This window comes from Bacillus rossius, chromosome 12 (assembly GCF_032445375.1).
Source record: "Bacillus rossius redtenbacheri isolate Brsri chromosome 12, Brsri_v3, whole genome shotgun sequence".
NCBI lineage: Eukaryota > Metazoa > Arthropoda > Insecta > Phasmatodea > Bacillidae > Bacillus > Bacillus rossius.
In genome coordinates, this window is record NC_086339.1 from 14,060,749 (window position 1) to 14,079,130 (window position 18,382).

Sequence of the window (18,382 nt, forward strand, 5' to 3'; positions counted from 1 at the left end):
TGTGGATGAGCAAGTGTAGCTGAGTAAGCTGAAAGTAGCAATGCTAGATGAATGTATACTTAAATATAAATGTTCTGGCCTAGCATATTTGGTTTGATTTGTGATAATTTTGATTTGGTTTTCAATTTTTGGATGAAAAATTTTAATTTCCTTTTTCAGGCTTAATTTTAGGCACCACATTGCATTATTAATGGCCACCAATTAATATTATTATTATTTGTACATAAAGTCTGAAACGTATTCCTTTATAATGTAACAGTTGCTTTAAAGGTTAAAAAGAAACAGTAACCTAAAACAATTAATTTTTGAAAGATTTTTTTAAAAGAACGTATCTGAAATTTTTTTTTACAATATTTTTCCCTATTCGCATTATGTGACATGGTTCACCGATCACAAGCACTTCGTGAAATTGACATTATTAAATGACAATGTTTATGTTGCTTGCAGTATTGCTAAATATGTATGGATCTTTTCTTTGAGAAAAAAAGTAGTTTAAAAAAATTTAACTTAGATTACTTATCTATTTTGTTAGAAAAAAATTCTTTCAATTTTTAAAATTGACAATGGCAACATCCTACTGGGCATTTTCCTGGGATAAATGTAACATTCAGTGTAGACTCAAAAATTATATTTAATTGTTTAATGTCAGAAAAGCAGTAATTCATAATTTATTAGACGAGTAGTTTGGTATTCTCTCCTTAAAATTGAAACACAAATTTTTGGAAAAAGTGAAGGGAGCTATGAAAAAATTACCCTGTTAAGCGCAGAAACGTCTTACAACTTAATGTGTCAGTTCATTAACAAAGTAAAATAAAACCAAGCTGCTACCAATGCTTGCCCACTACAATTTTTAAAGACACTTATCATATCTCAAGTTTGAACTTTCGCACTGCACCCTCTTATAAAACAACTACCACGTGAACAACTACCAGAAGTGCATAATGCAGTGCGATCATCAGCAGTTGACAGATGGAGTTAGCTATTAAGAAACATACTGTACAGTGGCACATTACAAGTGGCTGCCTGCAATGAATCCACTATTCTACTGTTTAACAAGGCTGGTGGGTACTGATCATTCAATTATTACCTACTCATGTGATTGTTGTGTAAAATAGAGACACACACACACACTACATTTTGCGGGGTGTAATCTATTCCTTCATCAAGTAGACAAAACTGAGGTTCAGTTTGTGCATGATATTTTTAAAATATGATAATTAAATAGCAGAATAGTAGGTGTACATAAAACATTTTTGCATAAAAATAGATAAGTTGAGTAGGCTACATATATTACAATTGTAGGCTCTGTTTAGTGAATGCTTATTAAAAACTACAGTAGCACTGAAAATTATTATTTCAAGGGACTATCTTCAAAAACCTTCATGGTGTTAAAAGTATGCATGAATATATTGAAAATGGTATTTTCTTATGATAACTAGGACCTAAACCTATAAAACAGAAAGTTTAAATTTATAATGAAAAAGTTCATTCTTACTTTCATGTATAGGTATTGAATAAAAACATACAAAAAAAGTACAAATTGAGGTTGTGTTTGAAGTCTAGTCTGAAACGAGAATGATCACACATTCACTCCAATCCTTTTATTATTTTCATGTAAAATTAAAGTTAGTATTTCATTTTGCCAAGTAAAATTAACATCTAAGCGCATACATAAAAATACAACCCCCCCCCCCCCCCCCCTATTTTTTTTACGAACATGTGTGGGAATTAATCTTTCCTTGGGAAAAATCTGAAAACGATCCACAAATACAAAAATTGAATGTGCTGGTAAATTATTATTTTTTTTTTTTCAGGTTTTTACACACAACCTCGTACAAATGCTATTCAAATTGCACTGCAATATTTTTGTTATTTACAAAAAATGCGCCCAACGCAGTCAGTTAATGTATTCAATGCATTGAAGTCAATATCCGTTTCCCACATAGATCACATCATCCTCCACAGGAATGTATAAATTATCCATACACGTCACTACATATGATACCTTGCCTTTAAGTGTGTATTTGATTGTTAAATAATGCAAGTTTCTCACAATTTTATATAAATTATAATTGGTTCTCGTGCACACACACACTTGTGCATTTTCATTTTAGTGGATTTTTTAGTATTTTGTTTCAACAGAGATGGTAAGTTGTAAAAGATCTTGTATTTCTTGTATATGAATATAACAGTTTGCTAATGTATTCTGTTTGTATTGTTAAAATTAATTATACAGTATAAAAATGCTACTTCTCTCTTGAAGTCTTAATGAGGTTTTGAAAAAGCCAATTTAGCCTACTCAGGAAAAATGGTATTTTTTTCTTTACCGTATAACAGTTGCATTTTTTCATATATGTTCTTTTATAAATGTTTATCTTCTGGCACTTCGTGAAGGAGTAGTGCTAGAAAATAAATAGCTTTAAGGATAAAACATCCATGCATATTATTTTGGAGTTGTATCTATTTTCTGATCCATACACTGGCATTAAAATTGACTGCCTCGACTTAAGTGTGCTGGTCCACAGTTACCGGTACAAGCAACGCCCACTGTTTTATGAACAGAAGTTTACGATGAACCCCTTGCCGAACAAGAAAGCTAATTTGATAACCTGGATTTGCATGACCACACATTCTGGAATCTAAAATAACTTATTTTAAGTCTACAAACTGGTTCTTGTGACCTTACTTAATCTTCATACAAGTAATGTGATACTATTTTAGTTTTACAGAACATGATCGTTAATTGAATTGCAGAAAATGAGTGGTTTTTTTTTTTTTTTTATGACTGCAATGTTGAACAAAGTTGTTTTCAGATTGTGTTGAATAAAATCAGATTATTTGTCGCTTGTTTTTCCCAAAATGTTGTGGTATATATCACATTGCTGCTGCAGGGGGTGTGATTGCGTAACTGTGAGTTTACTTTTATCCCTTTTAATTGCAGTTATTTTTAAAGTGAATGAATAACAGCCTCTCTCCAAAGCTAGTGTTTATTTTACCGCTCTGAATGTTTTCAACTAGGTTGCTGTGTTGCGTAAGCTAGTGTAGTCCCAAGTATTAGGATTATTTACAAGTACCCGTGCCATTTAAGCATGAATGAAGTCGGTGTTGTCGCTTTTTTTTCATCAAGTTAACATAAATGTTTGAACGGAACTCAAGAAATATGTAATTATGACTTTGATAAGTACTAAGTATATAGAATGTGTCTGTGCTTACTAGCATGTGACAAAGTTTTAATGATTGTACACAAAATAATCTGTGGATGTTAAAATTGTACAGTTAGATCTGCATGGTCCGCAAATAAATCATGAATGGATTGTAAACCCATGTTTTCTAACATGATTTTTTTTATTTTAGAGAATTAAACAAAGGTGGGAGTGAATATAGAAATAGTAGCCAAGTTTGTTAACTGTGCTTTGGATCAAAGAATCTTTATTATTTTGCACGTTCATAATTTGTTTCCTTCTTAAAATCTTTGTTATTTGAAGAATATGCTTGTCTTTTAGTTATATTTTTATATTTTGTTCAGTAGAACCTATTTTTCACATTTTCGCAACTAGGATGTAATATTTTCATGCATTTTACCTCCTTGGAGAGTGTAATAAAAGGGGAATTCCTCTCTTTTTATTCGTGAAATTTATGTGTTACTTATATGACTGGCTGTGATTGGTGGAGTCTCCCACGAGGAGTCTGCATTGTGCGCGCTCTCGTTTCAGAACGCAGAACAACCTGCTGGACTTGTCCGGCTTCGACTCGTTCGGCGCCACCAACAACGTCCTCAACGCCTCGCAGCAGCCCACGGCCGAGTTCCTGTTCGACCCGCTGGGCCCGGGCGTGGGCAAGATCACCAACGAGGACAACGTCAACTCCAACGTCATCAACAACGGCAGCCCGGCCACGCTCATCGCGTTCGACGACAACCTGTCCAAGAAGCAGGACAACAACTCTGTTACTGGTGAGTGACTTTGTGATGTCAAGTTTAAGGAAGTACCTAATTGCAAGTATATTAAGTAAAACATTTCTTTGTAAATTGCTTTTTATAAAATTTAATTTTGACTCTACCTAAGAATGTGGCAAGTAAAATTTTGAGTTGGCTCTCATTTTAACAAGATAATAGTACACAATATTGTAATATCTTCTATTTTGTGTAGAATTTTGTAATCTTAATGGAACCCTCTAGAATTTTAAAATTCTTTGGGAAACTAGATTTTTTAAAATATGTATTTAAATATATCTTCCATCATCTTTATTAATATTTATTTGTGTCTTTCGAATTTTATAAAGAAATTTTTTTTTTTGGGCTGTTGAACTTACATACTATTACTATTCCATTGAACTTCATTGAGATGTGTACGCTGTACCTGTCCCCAGACTTGCTATCATAACCAGTCAGCATGATAGTGAAGCACTGACGAGTTGACGCCGACGAGCGAAGACTGCGGGATGCACTGCGTTCTGGTGCTGTTGGCACCACTGCTAATGCAGCAAGCCGACGTGATCTTCGTTTGTTTTGAGACCCCGGCCCTCCCAAGTTGTAGTTGTGTAATGTGCTTTTTCCCATCCTGCATGAGCTAAAGCTTCGGGATAAAAAAAAAAGCTTTAAGCTGCACAGATTTTCGTTAGCGTGCATACTGTGGTGATGTGCACAAAATAAAAATAATGGTTAACAGGTCAGTTTATTTCACCTGTCCTATATTGCAAGTTAAGCTAAAACTATCTGGTGTTAAGCATGCTTAAATTATTGTAATGTTTACTCTCCATTTTTTTTTTAAACTGTACATTTTTTTTTGTAAAATCATTTTAACTGAAGTATGTTTTTTTGTGTTTTGAGTGAGTGAGTGCATGAGAGACATTAAGGTGTTTCAAATTCCTGTGACTTTTTATTGCGATGTGTGAATGCTGTGTGGTGCGTGTAGCTAATATACATACATATATTAATTATAAATATATATATTTGTAAATATTTTTAACCCCTCTCCCTAGCAAGCACTGTATAAAGCAACATCCCTCAGTTCTGCAGACTTTACGAAGCTGTTTCCTAGTCACTTTGAACATACACAGCTGCAATAAAAAATTTATTTATTGATGACCATAATTCACAAGAGCTGCCAGCCAGATCATTTCGTCCAAGCACGGAATGTGCAAATTAAAAGTAAAACTTTAAAAGCAGGCTTACAATAATATTTCTTACAGGTGTTTGATGAAGACAAAGTGGTACATCATTTAGTAAATAACACTTAAAAATTTCAGAACATGAATCATAGTGAACATTATCCTGAAAAATAGTAGTTGTGTGTTATTTATCACTATAAATAATTCTGTTTCTTCCAGTAATCGTCGACCTAATATAATGTGTAATCATGTGACATAAATATTTTTTGTAGATATGTAGGCTTTTGCGATTGAAATGTAAACATTAATACTATCTCTATCTTGTTGGACTGATTTTAATGTTATGTATTACATACACCTTTGAAAACTTTACTAAACTGTACTTCTGCTGAGACGTTTGTACTATGACCAGGGATAGATCATGGGTGTGGTAGCATAACTACCGTATATACACACACGTTTATGTATGTTTAGGTTAAACAAAGTTTTATTGCTGTGTTGTTATAATACAAGTCAACCATTGACCAGAGACAGTGTGATGATCCGTGTTACGTATGTACTCTCACAATGCTTGTATTAAAAAACTCCATTATCAATATAATATTGTTACTATCTGTGTATTCTTCATTTATTGTAAACATCATGATGTTAGTTTTGATCTTTGGCGTCTTGATTCAGTACATCAAGGAACATTGGGGGTGATACGGCAGGAGTGATGGAGATGAATGATCCCCCTTCCCCTATACTCTTTCCTCTTTTCTTAAAAAAAAAAACTGGAGATATATCATAAATAATCTACTCCAGACCATACCTGACCTTGGAAGTGTTTTCAAATTATTTTGTAAAAATGGGTACTCGTTCTTTTAAATGGCTCTAATATATTTTTATATATATAAACACACACAGGATGAGTCTTATTTTGACCGGCAAACTTTAGCTGCAGATTCGTAACGTAAAAATATGTTTAAAACGTATGAAATATGGTCTAAAATACTTCCCAAAACTATTATTCATCTCTGAAATTGCAGCTGAACTGGTAGTTTTTTTTTTTTAATACCATAATAACGCCACACATCTGCATAATGTCTAATGGAAACAATTTGGGGTAACACCCTTATTTTCCATGAATTTTGGTGACGCGCAGGAATAATGTGGTTTTTAAAGGTAACACATCCAGTTTACGCCCACTTGTGCCTAATGTGCCGCTGACTCCCTTCTTAGCCCGGCTCTATATACGTGTGGGTGTGCAGTGTGACGCATGCTGGTATTCGAGTAGTGCGCCACTGGCTTGAAGAAGGGTGAGAGTGATCACCTTTAGGAGCAGTGCTACGTTCCCATAAAAATGTTTCAATTGAATTCTGTTGTACTCGGGTAGACTCTCGCACTCCAGAACACACCCCTGAACAGCACTGTTATTTGCAAACTTTGTATCTTCAAATACAGTTACTTACTTGTAATGGGTTTCGGAACGTAAATTAATTTGTTTCAATTATGTGAAGATTTTTTGTGTTTTTTTTGTAATGTGAGGGGGCACAATACTAAACTAATAACGGTCATCTGCGTGGCGGGAAGAGACCTGGTCAGTGGCCATTTTCTGATATCCGCCCGTCTTCAACCATCCCCGGCTGAGGTCCGGAATTATTTAAAAAATTGGTTTGCGATCTCCAACAGTGTGTTGACATTCTAAAAAGTCATGGAAATTACCCAGCGATAGTAATCTGTGGGAAAATTTAATGCTCCAGCTCTGTGAAAGCACTTTTTCTTCCAGATACAAGTGCTTAAGTAAATAGTTGTACACAGTATAAAATAGCAAAATGCAAGGATCTCTTATACGTTAAAAATAAACAAAGTGGAAAGAGAACTAGGCCAGCAATGGGGATGTTGTGGAATAGATTTTCTTTGTTTTGTTCGGAAAATTGCAAAACAAGTAATATTCTAGATTACTTTAAAAGATTATTCAGGGAAATTTGATATTTTGGTCAGGGAAAGTTGGGGAAATTTTTTTATTGAGTGCGGATGTCCCATCACCTAAAGCCCATTTGTGCATACCATGCCATGTGAATTCTTATCACTACTTGGGTTATTCTGCACATGGAATGGCGATTTTTTTCTGATCGTTTATCCTCATCCAGTGGCGGTGACCTTAGATACTTAAACAAAGTGAACTGTGAAGGTTTGGTAGACATTATAGTACCTCGCTTGTTGTGCACTTAGCAAGTTGGCTGCTTACCACAGCGATCTGGGTTCGATTCTTGGTAGGATTTGTCTTGAAACATGCATTAGTCCTTAGTGAATTACTTCGCTGCTGGATTTTAGGAGCTTTATTCCACATCATGTTCAGGAATGAGAGAGCAACACAGTTCATTTATTGGGATGGTTAATGACTTTTATTCATGTTTGACTAATCTGTGGGTTAGATTAGAAAACACCATGCATGCATCCATCCTTTTACCCGGCATTCAAACCCATAACTTCTCGCACCGAAGTTGGCGCCTCAAGCAACTGCGCTAACGGAGTTTAATGAAACAACCAGAAGTAAATTTCCAAAGTGGATATATATTTATTATGCACTATACACACGACACGGAACGCAACGATCACGCAGGGACGAACTTCCTCTTGATGACTGCCTCGTCCTTGGCGACCGCCTCCAGTCTTCTGCGCTTCCTGGGCGGCCTGGCGGCGCGTGGTGGCCCCGCCGGGGGCTCGGCGGCCGGGGGCGGGGGCGGCTCCGCCTGCGCCTGCGCCTGCGCCGGGGGCGGCTGCTCGGGGGGCGGCTGCTCCGCCTCGCCGCTCTTGGGCGGCGGCAGCGGCACGGGGATGGGTATGGGTATGGGCACCGGCACGGGGATGGGCACGATGACCGGGTAGGGCACCATCACGGTGACGGGGGGCAGCAGGAACCTGTGCAGGGGGTGGGGGGCGACGGGCGGCGGCGGCGCGGGGGCGGGGGCGGGGGCTCGGGCGCGCGGCAGCGGCAGCGGCAGCAGCGGGGGCGGGCGCTGCGCGGCGCCGTAGCCCGGCGACGTCCTCGGGGGCCGCAGCAGCGGCAGGCGCGGCCCGGGGAACAGGTGCGGCGGCGGCGGCAGCCTGAGAGGCGGCGGAGGCGGCGGCTGGAGGGGGGACGCGCTGTCGACGCTGCGCGGCGAGGAGGAGGCGGAGGCGACGCGGAGGTCTGTGGGCGAGGTGGCGTGGGGGCGGCGGCTGCGCGCGGGGCGGCGGCTGCGGGGAGTCTCGGGCGTGGGGGGCGGCAGCGGGGGCAGTGGCGGCGGCGGCGGCGAGAGGGAGCGGTCGGAGGGCGGCGACTCGGAGCGACAGTCCCGCAGCCAGAGCTCCGGGGTGATGAGCGTGCCCGCTGCGGCGCCGGGCCCGTCCTGCAGGTGGGGGTGCATCTGCAGGTGCGCCTGCGTCTCCTTGCAGAAGATGTTCATCTTGTACTGGTTCAGGCACTTGTCACTGCAAACACACGCACGATCCCTTCACTACAGCACGCTGTGCGCAGCACTCTAGTGTAACAGTACATAATAACTAAACGAGCTGCTCCAAGAATATGGAGGTATGTGTAAATTATTCTATTCTGGAGAACATTTTCGTAGCTAATTAAGCAGGGGTACTCAGGATGTTCCATGACCCAGTTAATATTGTATTTTTATAAGAGAAAGCGTAGGTAGGCAGAAGGTGATTCAAAAAGCTTTCGGAAAATAGGCACTTCTAAATGACACAAAAATTATTAACCATTTTGTATTACATGGATAAAGGTTATAAGTTCAGATAATATTTTAAAATTGCTAAAACATATATATCTAAAAGGTGTGGAGCGGGTTTAAGCTTTTGTGCATAAAGCTTCAGTGCATAAGTGCTGCAAGTCAGTGAGGTTTACTCAGTGCTCTACAGTTTGACCCATAAATACTGCTCCGTCGTACAGTTGCGTCCCAGAGAGTACAGATAGAAAAAATCCGGAAGAAAAAAAAATACTTTGTAAGAGACCTGAAATTAATATGACCCACCAAAGATTATATTCTTAACTCATGTGTTGAACACACGTTTTTTCTATTATTTATAACTTGTGTGTACAACCAAGACTCGGTATTTCTAGGTCCTGTGTCATGAGTGATAAAAATAACCGGAACATACAAAAAAAATACTCTATCACAAAAGATTTCGCTCTCAAGACAAATGATGTTTTTGTCAACTCAACTGTTAAATGAAATAACATTTCTGTTACATATCACAAAAGTAAGTCCAACACAATATTTTGTGGATATTTACAACATCGTGTTCAAAATAAAAGTGGACAGTAGCAAGGGAATGAGGGATAAAGCTGTTATAATCTACCCCCTTCCTTCAATGTTTTTGAAGTTATACTTCTTTAGGTACATTATGAAAAAATGTGAGTGTATTTTTACTATGCGCATGCATCATGCAACAAAATTGCCACACGAAAAACTGACTACATACAAAAAAAAGCAACATACAACAAAAATAACATATGTGCTTTAAAATCTTATACTTTAGTGTGATAATCATTAATTAAAAACTATTGTGAATAATAGTTAATAGAAACTGTTTATAGACTTTTTATAGTGTATTTATATAAATGATGTTATGTTCACTTGTGTATAATTTATTTGCTGTATAAATTATATATTATTTCAATATTAATTTATATGTATCTCAATTATTTTACTAAATTAAACTATCTACACAGATTTATATAAATATTGAATTATGTTTTATTTAAAAAAAAATTGATTGAATTTATACTTTATCACCCATATTTATAATATTACTCCAATACTATTATTTTATTTCTACTAATTATTTGCATGAAAAAATTATAGAAAGTTCTGACGTTCATGTCGTATACGTCAACATTTTTAGCAGCTAGATAGCTCTCCCGCTTAACCATGCATGATTTTGATAATTTGTTTCGATGCTTTGTAAAACTTTCTGACTAGTGATTCTTCTTTTGAATTCACAATATTGCGAACATTAGATTAACCGAGGAAACATTTCATTCAATTGAATACCCTGCATAGCGTTGCTGTGGCTATGCTGCGGAACAAAAGGAAAAGGGTGGGGGGTGGGGGAAATTAGCATAAAATAAATTTTATTTTATGCCTTAATCCAGAACCGAACCCGAAAAAAAACCCTTAGTATCCGTAAGCTGTCGTGCATCCAGTTGCGCTACATGAATTCGGCGGTGGTTTTTCAGGTGCAATTTTTTAATTACCTACTTGTCTGGAATGATTGCGTGAATGGCTTGAGTGTATTTGTGTTTGGTGAGGTGTGGTGCGGTGAGGTGGTGTGGGAGATCGGGGCAGGCGCCAGCAGTGCTGGTAAAAGTCTCAGGGCTCAGGACACAGCCAACTGTCTGGTCAGCTGAGCGAGGTACGGGGCTGAGGCGGTGACTATGCTGGGTTGGTGGCCCAACAGCCGCTGGCCATTGCCGAAGCTCTAATACCCTCCCGATCAAACAAGAGGGAGTGTGATCCCTAACAGTTCTGTTTTAAATAATAAGCTCTGGAATTCATCTAAAACGAACTGGAATGTCACTCCCACCCTACCCTGATACGGCGCATTTATGTGGGAGGGGAACTTGAGAAATCTTGTGGTGCTTCTAGCGCGGTATGGCATCTGAGCGGTAACAATGGCATTATGTGGCGGAGAAACTGAGACATATATATATATATATATATATATATATATATATATATATACTGTATAGAAGTCGCGAGTGGATAGGATTTACTCTACGTTTTTCAGGAGCGTATGATGAGCAGCTTGGGAACTTCACCGCTGCAGTGCGCTGCCGTAACGCCCTGTATCGTCTTAGTTGTTATTTACACGTTAGAGCGCAGCACTGTCGCCCGCTGTCATTCCCCGCACCCCTCATCAATCATTCACTGCAGCTCAAGGTCGTTCAACAGGAGGGGGAAGGGGTGTTTGAAGAGTTCGACACTTGTCCGCTAGGGACCACCACAAGTCGATGCCCTAGAGATGGTGGCGATTGCGGCGGTGAATTAACCACCAACTACCTCAAACCGTATTAGAAATTTTAACCTGGGCTGGCGACTTCTATACAGTAGATTATATATTCAAAGCTGAGACAAAGGGTTGATGCAAGTCCCCCGAGTGCTCTGGAAGCCTCTACCGGGATCACCAGCTCACCTGCAGAACTGGAGCTGGTGCTCGCCGTCCTGGAAGTCGACGTAGTTGACGGTGTGGCGCACGTGGCGGCACCAGTCGCACGTCTTGTTCCTCTTGAAGTTGGCGCGCCGGCACTGCGCGAAGCACAGCTCCGAGCAGAAGGCCTTCTGGCCGGCGGGCGTGCGCAGCGTGAACAGCTGCTTGTTGCTGCACACCTTCTGGCACCAGCCGCACACCGAGCAGTCTGGGGGCACGCCCAGCGGGTCTGCGCACACGAGCACCGGCTCACTCGAGCACAGCACTTCTTCAGGCGCGCCATGCGACGGGATTTGCACAAGATCAAGTAAAGGCTACATACGTGTGCTTTTAAATCTTATACTTCAGTCAATGATATTGAATGCTGGTCCACATTATTTATAAAATAAAAAAAAAATAAAAACTATTTATTGTTAATATCAGTACAGTATTCGAAATTATGTTTATAGACATTTTATAGTTTATTTTGATGTGTATGTATAATTTATTGGAATCTTAATTTATATATTATTACATTACTTACTAAATATTTAAAGTTAATAAATTAGAATAAAAATTCAGCATTATTATTGATTTTTATTCCTAATTATAATCTTTATATATATATTTCTTGTGTGCGTGTGTATGTCACTGAACTCCTCTTAGACGGCTGGACCGATTTTGATGAAATTTTGTGTGTGAGTTCACGGGGATTCGAGGATGGTTTAGATTCACAATTGGATATTTTATCTCGATTCTGAGTTAAGAAAAAACTAAAAAAAAAAAAAAAAAAAAAAACACGCTTTAAAAGCAAAAAAACTAAGCATTGTTCATAATTAGCCTCCATGGCAACGGGCTTTTGCATTGTTGTTGCCTTCTGCGTAACCATGGGAGAGGTTTTTGGTAACGGCAGTGGCGTGCCCAATAGGAGGGGTATGTATAATGAGAAGATACAAAATGTCCAGCGTAGAAATACTTACCGACATATCCATATCTCACAAAAAGTACATTTGGGCAGGTCAATGTCTGTCGGGTCCGCTAGAAAGATAGAGATATATATGTAGAAATATATATATAGAGAGATAGAGATATAAATAGAATGATAGAGAGAGTTATACAGATATACATAGAGAGATAGATAATTAGAGAGATAAAGAGAGATGCTTAGTATACGTTTAAAAAATTAAAAAATTGATTGAGGCATTGCAACGCATGCCGGGCATTATCTAGTTTATATTATTTTAATAATTTAAATCATTTTTATACACGTGTTTATATTAGGTAATATTTAATAGTAAGTATTTATTCCTTTTTTTAAATTTTATTTAATTTATACTTACCAGTACTTTTATTTATATTAATTATTTGCATGCAAAATTAAGAGTTGTTTTTTATTTCGCCAAATAAGTATAACTAAGTACAAGTACCCATTTTTTGTGGTTGTTCACTGCTGGGAATTTTAACGTATTACATTTGGGACTTTTTTTTCAATACGGAATAATCTAAACACTATGTTAAAAATCCTTAATTTTTTTGTTGAAAATATTAAGTGCTGAAAATAAGTTTCTATTGCAACAAAAAAAAAACACACACACGAGAACAAGCAAAGCAAAGCAAAGCACACAAGAGATTTTGTATTGCAGCCATGCGAGTCATTGCTACCAAAATAATTTAACACTGACAAAAATTATTCCAAAGTATGATATTTTGCCATTACAGTCAACAAGCCACTCCGTTAATACACCATTCCACGAATTTTGAACTAAGAATGCTCCTTAATGTTTTTTTTTATTTATGTTATAAATTTTTTTTAAATTTATAAGTTTTCCTAAAAACTTAAAACTAAATTTTTTATGTTGGCATTTCTCAACCACACAGTTTTTTTAGTGACCATATTCCGCCTGTACAGTTGCGCCCCCCCTGGCTATGGTAAAGTATTGATGAGCGGTTTTTCCCGGTGACGTCCTTGTGCTTGCCGAGACAGGATGATACCGCGATGGTTTGCCATTGCCTTCCGCATTTAACCCAAAGAGAAGGTTTGAGAATTCCCCCTTCCAGGCAGGGAATTGAACCCGTGCCACCAGCCAAACACGCTAGCCACTAGTGGACGGATGTTAGGTCAAAATATACAGTTAAGTCACTTAACAATGTATATTATACAAGTAACCCAATATATATTCAGAAATCGTTATGTATCCTCAAGACTTATGCTTCTGTGGGCATAAAAACATACTTTTGGGAACTGTTTGTATTTAGATGTCGGTCGAAACATCACAACTTACTGCATTGCAAACATAAAACATGCAGGCTGACTTCGAGGTGAACAATGTTGTTACGAGGATACTATAGAGGTGAGGCAACGCGACGGGCAGGCCAGCGCAGCCGGGTAGGGTTAGGCACGTACACAGAGCCCCCCGCCTGCGTGAGGTGGCGTAACTAGCACGCCATTGTTCCGAAGCTTCGAGTGTCGAGTCGGGGGATTCTGGAGACGCGACACTTCTGAGGGCTACGAGACCTTTAAAGTGGCGTAACTAGGACGCCATTGTTCTCGAAGCTTCGAGTGTCAAGTCGGGGGATTCTGGAGACGCGACATTTCTGAGGGCTACGAGACCTTTGAAGTGGCGTAACTAGGACGCCATTGTTCTCGAAGCTTCGAGTGTCAAGTCGGGGGATTCTGGAGACGCGACACTTCTGAGGGCTACGAGACCTTTGAAGTGGCGTAACTAGGAGACCTTTGAAGTGGCGTAACTAGGACGCCATTGTTCTCGAAGCTTCGAGTGTCAAGTCGGGGGATTCTGGAGACGCGACACTTCTAAGCGCTACGAGATGTTTCCAGGGCGGGAGCTCGCAGGCACACGAGACGACGCCGACCCCCGGCGGTGGGTGGCGATGTCGGCGGATCATCGGAGCGTCCTGCGAGAGAAATGAAGTGGAGAGGGTGAGTGATTGCTTGGCGAGCGATAGCGGGGATCGAAGCATCCAGTGCGGTGTTGTGTGCGCGGCAGACGAGCGACAGAGGTGCTTGATAAGAGACGAGCAGTACAGAGCCACTGTCGAGCCGAGCTCCAGTGGCGAGAGTGAACCGAGGACTTAATGAAAGCGTGATTAATCTGTGGACGAGTAATTATAAAAAAAATCGTATTTAATTAATTGTGATATCATTTCCATAAAGGGAAGCCTTCTTTTCACAGACGAGAGAGCCAAAACCCGAAGTTTATGTTTTTTTCCGTATCTTTAATGTAGCTATCCTAACGAAATCAACCGTCCACAATGTTTTAAAGTATTTATAATGTAGCTAACCTAACCTAATTGACCATTAGTATCCTTTTATCAACACCGCCATATTTATTTACAATGAACCAAAAAAAAACCGAAGATGCACGATCGGGCGTTTGGCTCTCTCGTCTGTGAAAACGATTCCCTTTCCATAAACATTATGCAACCAACGTTGCCAATCTGAAAACGAAAACTAATATAATTGTTTAGTCAAATGTTTACAAGGATACATTGCTATTATTGACTGAACGGGCGAAGGATATATGTATGTGTGTGTGTTTGTTAGTTAAATAATATTTTGGAGCCTTTATGTTAATAAAGCCTTAATTTTAATAAAAATCAACTACAGAAATTAACTGCATACGAATCTATGACCAAAATACATACATTCGCTTCGATACGACATAGTATTACAAATTACTGATGCTGTTTTGTAACTGAGAAATCTGTTAGTTTCCTTGCGTTTGCCATGTTTTGACAACACATTTTAAAAACTCAAGAGTTCTCTCTGCTTCCTAGGTTTTACTGTCTGTCCTACACTCTTAGAAATAACAGTAAATTTACGGACTTTTCAACGAAGAATTCACATCAAATAAACAAAGGGATTTTAATATTGTCAGATAGTTAGGATTTTCGAAGAAAATACGCCGTATTTCGACTTCCGAGTTCTGTTTCATAGGGTAAGCTCACATGTTGAAGAAGTTTAAATAAGTTTCTGAATGTTTTGCTAGTATGTCAATATTATTTTCGTGGATTCGTTGAAAAGATAGCCGTAAATTGAAGAAGGTCCCTGGATAATTTGTCTTCGTGAATTTCAGGTGAAATATATTTTTAACAGTGTGCCGACCAATCTGATTCCGTCTCTTCTTTTCAACATCCCGTGAATCGTCGGCATTTGCGACGGCGCCTGGCGCTCGTCCCGTCTCCTTCCGCCGGGCGGACTACTTCCTCGCCGCAGTAATGAAGTAACGAGAGCGAGTCCACTCCAGTTCATTACTCGGTCTTCATTCTGCCTTGGCGCGCGCAGCTCTTTTTTTTTCATGCTGTTGCGAATAATTAAAAAAAAAAACAATGGCGGAGAAAGAGATAGCGCGTATCGGGCTACTGCTGCCATTTTTAATTAGCCGCGCGGCAAGGAAAAAATATAGTGTTACCGCGGCTCGTCATTAGTAACCTGGCCCCGTGGCTCTGCGCAGGCGGTGTTGCCGGCTCGGCGATTGGGGGGAGGGAGGGGGGGAGGGGAGAAAGAGAGAAACTGGTTGCCGTGGTTCCACTACGCCGATATTAATATAATTGTCTCATAAATGAGCGATCGAGAAGGAAAGTTTAATCCGATTTCACTTGGGCTTGCGTTTGCATGGTTTAACAAATTAAAACAGCTGTCTCTCTCTCTTTATATATATATATATATATATATTTATATATATATATATATATACATACATACACATACATACACACACATACATACACACACACATACGAGGGCTGTGCTTTTTTTCAACCTCCGATGGGTTATGAAATAGATAAACTTACATAACATAATAATTTTTATCACCGAAAGTTCAGCAGGGTCTTACTTATTTTTTCTATATGATCGCCAAGACGGTTGAGGCATTCGTCATATCGCAGCGCACAAGCTTCTCGATGCCTTCTACGAAGAAGTTAGCCGTCAGTGAATGGAGATACAGGGCCAGCGCCTGTATCTGCCTCTCCCTCAACACGCCGCTGTGAGGCGGGTGGACTAATAATGCGGCGCATTCTGCACACACCCCCCCCCCCCCCCCCCAGCCCAAGAATACGCAAATGTTACGACGGGAGCCGTTTTTTTTCCTAACCTAAGTTAAAACTAAGTGTGTAAGGGAGGGGTCTAGGTAGGGAAGACTCTAAGTGCGTCTCAGGGCAAGCCCTATACGCTCTAAACATGCGGGTTTTTAACCATGCAGAAAGGTCACGTGCATCATGTGCTAGGAGGGGATTGGCCAGCCATGGCAGACGTTTTCGCCATTACTAACTCCCCTCACTCTTAATTCTAGACTAAAACTAGATAAGTTAGGCCCAGGTAAAACCTCCATAGACAGAGGGAAAACCCTGGGCACATACATGCGGGATGCAAAGGTCATGCATTATTACAAGCAGGTGGATTACAGGAATAGAAGGATGGTCCTGGAAGAAGAGTGGGGCGTGGTAGAAGTTCTACTATGCAAGGGGTGGGGCACTTGGACTTTTAGTCCACATTGGTTTGGTCAGGTCTGGTCTTTTGGGGGCGGCTTATGCCGTTTCCCGTCGTGCTGCCAGTTAGCACTTATTGTGGCTATGTGATATGATCGTGTAAGTGGGCGGTCGCGAACTGTGGCGTCGGACTAGACTCCAGAGTGGTGACAGAGCTTCAGGTCGACCTGTCGCCAGTAAAGGCTGTCGGTCAGTTAGAGAAATTGCCACCTTCTGTCAGTGCTTGGTTCTGTTGATGCATCAGTTGCAGGAATAGATACGCAACGTGCTCACCTTAAACGTACAGTATGTTGCTTGCTCACAGGAGTACGATTTTTTTTTCTCCCCAAGTAAATTGTGTTCGCAGCCTACCCTCGCGATGACATAATGCGCTATGAAAATTCCCGACCAGACCTGTAATTGAACCAAGGACTATTAGTAACCCTTACATTTAGGCGTCGTGCTCACCCAACCAAAAATACAAAATTTTCGTAGAGCACAGAGACCTCCAAGTTTCGAAAATTTCAAACGATGCACTTCACACGCTACAGCTTTCTTGTAGTTTTAGAAATCAAGTATTCACTAATATCATGTTTTTAATTTTCGAGATTGAAAAATTAAAATCTTGCCGGAAACTGCAGTTGTCCAAATCAAAAATCACATTCTCATCCAGCCCAGCAACATCGTTATATGTTACTGAGAAGCATTTGTTTGGTCCTTAGTTCGGATCTGACCACAACCCCCGGCTTCATCACGCAAGAAAGACCCTTATCACTCAAGGCCACTGGGTGTCCAAATGGCTTATACGAGAAGCATATAGTCGGTTGGCATTGAAACTGATATTTTCGAAAGTTGCGTATATCTACTTCAGCCCATTGCGTATTCCTCCATAGAATTGGGAGGGGAAAAAAAGTTAACGTGGGTTTTTAACCTGTATCCATGCGTTAATCACGCAACTTAGTCAAACAGAAAAAATTAATTCTAACGAAATTGACAGTTTTTTGGTTCTGATTTGCGTAAAACAACGCGTGCTCTATTTCAACGGACACCGAATCAAAACATTCTGAACTTCTCTGTTTAGCATATCGACATGCAACATCGCGTGAGATCGTCAGAAACACAAATACGAAGCTAATATGATTATTTATTATTCTAACGTTGTTGAAAGGAATAAAACACAAATATAATGGCTTACCTACTTAAGTATGTGCTGTTTCAAATAAACGCTCATAGAAGTACAACTACTGTACTAAATTTTCTGACAGACTAATTGAGCGTACGTACTAAGCGAAGTTTTAAGATAAATTATATGCATTCATTGGCAATATATTTTTTTAAGGGGAAGGGATAGGAACAGAGAAACACCGTTTTGGTTCCAGCAGTTTTTTGTCCATCCAACTCTTTATCGTTTAATATTTAAATTCTGTCTTTGTTAAAGCAGACATCACACATTATGAGATTTACAGAGACGAATTCAACACTAAACGCCAGTGACGTCACTTACGGAAACTACTTGTAGCAGCTGGTCACTGTTTACTTTCAGGCACTCCGTTAAGTTATGTACAATGTTTTAACGAAGCCACAAATCCAGTACTAAAATATATTTAAAAAAAATAGACAG

At 39.6% G+C, this 18,382-nt stretch overlaps 2 protein-coding genes across 15 annotated transcripts in view; one reads left to right on the forward strand and one right to left on the reverse strand.

The window, feature by feature from the left end:
• The window catches only part of LOC134537572 (ensconsin-like), a 166,642-nt gene extending 160,932 nt beyond the window's left edge, over nucleotides 1–5,710 (forward strand). For all 13 annotated transcript variants that reach the window (XM_063378147.1, XM_063378152.1, XM_063378158.1 and 10 more), the window contains 2 exons: nucleotides 3,714–3,952; nucleotides 4,369–5,710. In XM_063378147.1, coding sequence (XP_063234217.1) covers nucleotides 3,714–3,952; nucleotides 4,369–4,382 — 253 coding nt within the window. In that variant the 3' untranslated portion in view covers nucleotides 4,383–5,710. The remainder of the gene's footprint in view (nucleotides 1–3,713; nucleotides 3,953–4,368) is intronic.
• Nucleotides 5,711–7,645: 1,935 nt separating this feature from the next.
• Nucleotides 7,646–18,382, reverse strand: part of LOC134537576 (sine oculis-binding protein homolog) — an 80,764-nt gene continuing 70,027 nt past the window's right edge. For both annotated transcript variants that reach the window (XM_063378161.1, XM_063378160.1), the window contains exons 3-4: nucleotides 11,281–11,524; nucleotides 7,646–8,565 (exon numbers count right to left, since the gene is read on the reverse strand). In XM_063378161.1, the coding sequence (XP_063234231.1) occupies nucleotides 7,707–8,565; nucleotides 11,281–11,524 (1,103 nt within the window). In that variant the 3' untranslated portion in view covers nucleotides 7,646–7,706. The remainder of the gene's footprint in view (nucleotides 8,566–11,280; nucleotides 11,525–18,382) is intronic.